This window comes from Rhinichthys klamathensis, unplaced genomic scaffold (genome assembly GCF_029890125.1).
Source record: "Rhinichthys klamathensis goyatoka isolate OS25496 unplaced genomic scaffold, OSU_Roscu_1.1 h1tg000196l_1, whole genome shotgun sequence".
NCBI lineage: Eukaryota > Metazoa > Chordata > Actinopteri > Cypriniformes > Leuciscidae > Rhinichthys > Rhinichthys klamathensis.
Genome location: NW_026606722.1, coordinates 3,239,555 through 3,246,751, shown reverse-complemented (window position 1 = coordinate 3,246,751; position 7,197 = coordinate 3,239,555). Strand labels below are relative to the sequence as shown.

Sequence of the window (7,197 nt, the reverse complement as noted above, 5' to 3'; positions counted from 1 at the left end):
AATTTTGGATGGGAAAAGATGCTGTTATAATGAATATGTTGTTATAATATAATACATAATATCCATGTTTGCACAGAAAATAGCCTATAAGATCTGCCACAAGTCATATTGAAGGCTAAAACAAACCAAATGAGTGCTATAAATATCTAAAAAAGATTTAATCCCATGACATTCGTAACCAAAATGTACTTGGGCTTGACAGGTCTAAAACAAACTTTAATGTATTTTACAGCATGTTGAATGTTGTCAAATTTCATTTGAATATTTGTACATCAATCCCCGCGATTATACATAAAAATATAAGCGGTTTGGAGTGTGAATAGATGGATTTTCACTGCTGCAAACAAACAAACAAATAAATGTTAAATGATTTTTTTTTTTAAATAAACTATCTAAAATTTAAAATTATAATTAGATTATAAATTTAAAAGATTATAACTTTAGGTATACTCATGCTGTAGCCAATGCCGTGTAAAACTACTAGGCTTGAACCGTCAACCCCTCCAAAAAAGGGAATATATTTTCAACCATAACAAAGCAGTGTATTCTGGGTAATGTGGTCCACGGCTCTCACTCGTACACGCTGTCATTCAACACTTTGGTATTCTTGCACTGCACTGATGTCGGCAGCGGTCGTTTTAGCCGCTGTCCTCGGCGGTGGGGTTCTCTTCATTGCCCGGAAAATTTTCTTCAGGCGGAAAGCAATGAAATTACTGAGTTACCCTACGGCTCTGATGCGCGGAAAGACCGTGATAGTTACCGGGGCGAACTGCGGCATCGGGAAGGCGACGGCAGCGGAGCTGCTGAAGCTGCAGGCCCGTGTGATCATGGCCTGTCGGGACAGGCAGAGGGCTGAGGAGGCGGCCCAGGACATCAAGAATCAGGCCGGTCCGAATCAGGGAGAGATCGTGATCAAACACTTGGACCTCGCGTCGCTCCATTCTGTGCGCAGCTTCTGCGAGGAAGTTATCAGGGTTTGTTTACATTTTTCGCCTTCTCTTTCAGTCCCTGAAACTGTGTTGCTTTGACATTAAATATAGGCTACTGCACCATGAATTATTAATTAACGCAGAAATAGCACAAACCGTGCAAAATATATTGAGCAAATGGCTGAATTAGTCCATATCGACCATGAGGAGTGCTAACGTTTAACTTACATGTTGTGTAAGTAAAGGTCAAGCAGTGAGCGTGTGTGTTGAAATGAGCTATCCAGTGTTCTGAAATATGATGTGAAAAATTATGTATCACTACAATTGTTACTACAATTAATAGCACAATTAAACTGTCGTATTAACGACCACTATCATCATTGCTGCTTAATAATTATTAAAGGACATATTAAAGGGATTTCATAATTATTATTATCACATATTAGTATGATAAAATATCAGCATCATAGTAACTGTGGTATCCTGTTACCTTGATCAATTGTGTCTTCATAAATGACACCTTGGTTAGTTTAATATGTCCACCATAATTGGCTATGAAAAAAAAACATATTTCTACATTTTATTGACACTTTATGGAGGCCTACCCTGATTGAGAAGGAAGTCACATTAAATGTGCTTAGGTTTACACAATTTAAAGTTTGATAGTTTTCAGTGAAATTTAACAACAAAAAAATAACATGAAATGCATTAAATTGTCAAACCATTATTTTGGCCAACAGAAAATGTAATTAATGAATTACATGAAATTATGACATAAAACAAATGTGACCTATTTGATATAAAGCATGGCAGCATGGTTTTACTTTGTATCCTGTATGTCATCTAAAAGGTTTTGAGTCAGTTAATGTAATAACTAGCCCTGATGTCCTGTGTATGTAGGTTTATTAAAGGGGTCTCTTTTTTTTTTCTTTCTTTTAAATGTTCTCTGAGGTCCACTTATAATTTTACATAAAAAACATCCTAATTTAGAAGTAATAGGCTATTTTTTTTATCCTGTTTTTGACCCTCTCTTTGATAGGCGTGCTGCTTTCAAGACTTGGAAGTAAATGCCCACTGATGTGATTGGATAGCAGCTTTGCATATTAAAAGGCACTTCAAGGAAGGCACTTCAAAATGTCTTGTAATCCTCATAGGCATCTCTATCGTTTTTTTGCTCGATCCTGTGACATCATGACATGATGTCCATTAATTGGTGGGTGGGGCTAAAAAAAAGCAATGATGTAGAAGTAGGCATTGATCTGCAGAGGCGGTCTTTCATCGCACTTTGATTTCAGACTGAGACAAAATACAAAACGAGTCGTTTTGGGAGCTTTGTTTCAATAAAAGCTGTTTTTGGACTAACAAGGAAGTTCTGAGATTTGAAACTTATAGGATATTTTTATTGTACAATATCCTCTTATATGTCAAAAGATCAAGGAAAGTTTGATTTCTCAATTCATGACCCCTTTAAAGCATGTGCATTTATTAAGATATTTAAATAAAGCTATTCTAATTACATGTTCTGCAGTGCGTAAATGCCTCGATACGCAAAATTCTGAAAATAGAATAGCATTTTCCCTCTTAGGCCCTGTTTACACCTGGTTTTAAGATGCATTTTCGTTGATCGGATCACAAGTGGACGACGCTAAATACAAGTGTAAATTGGGTCTAAAACGTTTTGAGCTTGTCCACTTTGGACCACTTCCAGAGTAGGGCTGGGCGATATGGCCCAAAAAATTTATCACAATATTTTTTTTATATCAGTCGATAACGATAATTATCACGATAAATGTCAAATCTTTATTTCTTTCAAGTTTAAAGGCAGATTTTTGCTCCTAAGTGAAAGTTGTATAAACCAGAGCGTTGTGGTTTTAAAAATCTGAGGTAGAACATTCAAACATTTGTCATTTTTCCTTAACAAAATAAATATCTGAAAAGAAAAATATTTCTTCAGCAGTTTGCAGTGCAGGCTGCAATATTCAAATTACATGTTTTGTCTCGAAATGCATATTTGACAGTGAGTTGACAGTAAATCTACATCTAACTCAAGCTAATGCTACTATGTTAAATTTATGTTCATTAACAAAAACAGTAACATCTATTTTTTTTTTTTATTTAAGGACCACATTTTTATTTGGTAAAATGTAATATTCTAACTGTTTGAGTTTTATTAAAATTAACCATTGGTCATCCAGTATCATGCATTTAGATCATGATAGCCACAGATAAAGCCAGGCATAACCTATAGCACCTCACTATCATGGCAAAATGTAACTTTATTGTTTCTATGGTATTAGGTATTTGTATGAAAAACAGTAGCCTAACAGTTAAATACATTATTAAATACTGTAATTATATTCCATTAGTCATTTAATACATTGTCTACATTAATAATATTTTACAATTCAATATGTATATCCCACATGTCATGGTGCAGTTAATATTACTAGGCTAACGTTACAGTAAATCCATGGTAGGCTAAACAGATTCAGTATCAATTCAGATTCTGACTGTATCGTTGCGCACAGTGTTTCTCCTGTTTGTCAGCGGTGTTTCATCTTCCTTTAAACTGATTTAAACTGGACATTTGTGTTCTTCGCTGAACTCAAGCGCTTCTCACTGGATCTCGTGAGCGAGCCGATCAGAGTAAACGCGTCTGCTCTAGTGAGCTCGCGCTGCCATTTGGACTTTGAGCCGAGCGGATAAACGGTCCGTGTGGCGCGCGGTTCAAATGAGTTTCGTTCCGCTTTTGGCGCATACACATTATCGAACATTTATCGACCTCTTGATATCGTTTTATCGAGAAAAATTATATCGCGATAATTATCGTTATCGTTTTATCGCCCAGCCCTATTCCAGAGGTAGTCAAAAACGCATTGCTTTCGGATTGCTTTCGTAGTGTACTAGACGCTCATGTGATCAAATGCGTTCAAACATCTGCAAAAGTCCACCTACTCTCCGCCAACTGACCTAATGCATGAACACGCATTCACAGCATATGGCGTCATCTTAGCGGCTGTCAAAGCAGAAACTAAAGATACTGCTCTCCGTATGTTTTTCTGTCTTCCCCAGTTGTGTTCATATGTAAATTTGCCCTAGCTTATTTTGTCCATTAGATCGAAAGAGCTGAAAAAGGTTCATACATTTATCCGCCCATAGACCTTCCCTTTCAAGAAATCAGGACATAAGTGATTGAAAGAGGACAAAAGAGACAGATTAAAACACCAGGTGTGAATGGGTATGTCTCCCTCATCTACTTGAGATCTGATCGACCAAAACGCATCTTGATACCAGGTGTAAACAGGGCCTTAGATGTGCCACCGTCCCAAGTTGATCCCTGTAGTCCTCAGGCAGCCTCCTTGAGGTTATTGTTTTCACCGTCCTTGATTCTTGCCTCAGAAACAGTCTGCCGGAGAACTTAAGGGTATCACAATCTGTCAGTATTTTTAAATTTCAACCAAGGTAAACAGCTATGTATTAATCATTTTTCAAATGTTTATTTTCTCTATTGCATTTATACAGAAGGTGCAATATTAATAAAGTGTGATTGGATGTGTATGAACTAAAATTTCTAAACCTGATTGTGTTACAATATTAGGAGGAGCCAAGGATTGATGTTCTTGTCAACAACGCTGGTCTCTACCAGTGTCCCTACAGTAGGACAGAAGAGGGTTATGAAATGCAGCTGGGAGTAAACCACCTAGGTCACTTCCTTCTGACCCATCTCCTGCTTGACCTCCTGAAGCAGTCGGCTCCCAGCCGTATCGTTGTGGTTTCCTCCAAACTCTACAAGTATGGCAGCATCAACTTCGAGGACTTGAACAGTGAAGATAATTACAACAAGGCTTTTTGCTACAGCCAGAGCAAGCTTGCCAACCTACTTTTCACTCGTGAGCTGGCCAGCAAGCTGGATGGTACTGGGATCACTGTAAATGCCCTCACTCCGGGTATCGTGAGGACCAGATTGGGCCGACACGTCAACATACCCCTGCTGATTAAGCCTCTTTTCTTCCTGGTCTCTTGGTTGTTCTTCAAAAGCCCACTGGAGGGTGCTCAGACCCCACTATACCTGGCATGCTCGCCTGAAGTTGAAGGTGTGTCTGGAAAATGCTTTGCTAATTGCAAAGAAGAACAATTGCTTTCCAAAGCCACAGATGACCATACAGCCAAGCGGCTGTGGGGCCTGAGTGAAAGCATGGTGGGCCTTTGAAGGTGAAGGGAAGAAGCAGAACTGCCTTTCATAAATGTGGCAATTTCAAACCTCGAACATTAGTGCAATGGATTTTTTTGGGGTGTGTTTTTGGCCAAGTACCTGAGGGACTTGCTGGATAAGAGACAGGAAATTAAAATGTCCATCTGTTCCCCATATCTTTGCTGCAGTGTTTTCAGAGATGGCCTCCGGCTTGTGACTCACTCTTCTCTGTGAATGAGAGCCTGAAAGTATCGAGTCCAACATATCCCTTGAATACAAATGACAGGAGCAACGTGCCCAAGAAACATATGGCTCAGAGATAAGATGAATACAGAATAACATGAACACTTATTGCATATCTCTCGACATAGATTAAAGATGTTTGAATGTTGTTCTGCAATTAATTTTACAGACTCATTCGTTTATGAAGTGAAATAGCGACACTTTAGCCTCTCTGAATATAATCTTTTCATTATGCTGTATAGTATACCCGGCAACTCCCACCCTGTGACTTATTTCAAGATATATTTGAAAATGTTTGTGACATCCCAGTGTCCAAACGGAATAAAAAAGGAAATGCGTAGGCTGTGGCTCTGCAGAGACTGTAGGGTGGTGTCACTACTCAAATAAAAAAGTGAACCAGAGTAATGGCTGTTTAAACTTCATTACCTCCGCTATATACTGCTGTGCATTAGCCATTATTAGATCAATTTCATTCACCGTGGAGCTGTAGGGAGTTTACTGGCTACAGTCCTTAATCATACACACTAACATGAATGTTTTGAGTGTAAATGCAGTGCTTCTGTTATACTGTAAAGACTGAATAAATTCAATGCTGCAAAAGTAGTTGGTCGTTTGTGGAGGAGGACCAAGGTCCTTCCTTTGTATGCTGTCATTCACACTGTACAAGGAAACATTTCATGTATGAAACAGAACTCGAAGTTATAAATTCTCCCCAATACACCTCAGCAGCAGCCTCACTCTCCGACAGGAGCAGAGCAGGAAACAAAAGGGAGTTAAAGAGGCAGACATGGTGCAACTATTGTGCTTTATTAGATATAGAAAGCAAAACAGAAGAAACAGAGTCATGCATCATTGTGTCAACTGACACAGGATCCCAGCTGATTAAGAAAGAAGAGAGGGATTGAATCGTGAGGTAGAGAGGGCTTGAGGGAGGGGGCTTACAGCACTGAGGAAGAAAGGAGAGAAAACAGCAAAAAGGACTATCACCTCAGAAATTCCATTGCCCAACAAAACACATCAGGAGTTAAAAAAAAAAAATGCCCAGTGCTTTCAAGATATTTTACTCACTTGATGAAGCAATAGATTTGAGTAGTATCAGATCTATTTGGAATAGAAATAGATTAGAAGCAGGGCCGGTTCTAGACATTTGGAGGCCCTAGGCAATATTCATGTTGGAGGCCCCCCCATCCCCAATAAAAAACTCTTAAAACATATATGATTCCTAACCTTTTAATTTATACAACATTTAATTTTAAATGTTTTTACTTACACAGTACATACGTTTGGACACATTACTATTTTTAATGTTTTTGAAAGAAGTCTCTTGCGCTCATCAAGCCTGGATTTATTTGATCAAAAATACAGAAAAATAATATATAGTGAAATATTATTAAAAATTTAAAATAATGGTTTTCCTATTTTACTATACTTCAAAATATATTTCTGTGATGCAAAGCTGAATTTAGTGTCATGTGATCCTTCAGAAAACTTTATAATATTCAGATTTATTATCAAATGTTAGAAATGGTGCTTAATATTTATTTTATAACCTGTGATACTTTTTTTCAGGGTTTTTTTTATTATTAAAAAGTTTTTTGTTTTTTTTTGTCTTCACTATCACTTTTTATATATTTAACACATCCTTGCTGAATATTCCTGTTTTTTTTTGTTTTGTTTTTTGTTTTTTTGATCAAATAAATGCAGGCTTGTAGAGCATAATAAAAAACTTATTTCAAAAACATTAAAAATAGTAATCTGTCCAGACTTTTTACCAGTAGCCTACTGTATGTACATATTAATCAAACTTCATCTAAGGTAATCTCTTTTTTGTTT

At 37.4% G+C, this 7,197-nt stretch overlaps 1 protein-coding gene across 1 annotated transcript; it reads left to right on the top strand.

The window, feature by feature from the left end:
* Positions 1–556: 556 nt before the first annotated feature.
* On the top strand, positions 557–5,969 carry rdh14b (retinol dehydrogenase 14b). Its single transcript, XM_056262708.1, has 2 exons — positions 557–974; positions 4,528–5,969. Exons 1-2 carry the CDS (start codon positions 621–623, stop codon positions 5,137–5,139), a joined length of 966 nt encoding a protein of 321 aa, XP_056118683.1. The 5' UTR covers positions 557–620; the 3' UTR covers positions 5,140–5,969.
* Positions 5,970–7,197: the final 1,228 nt, after the last annotated feature.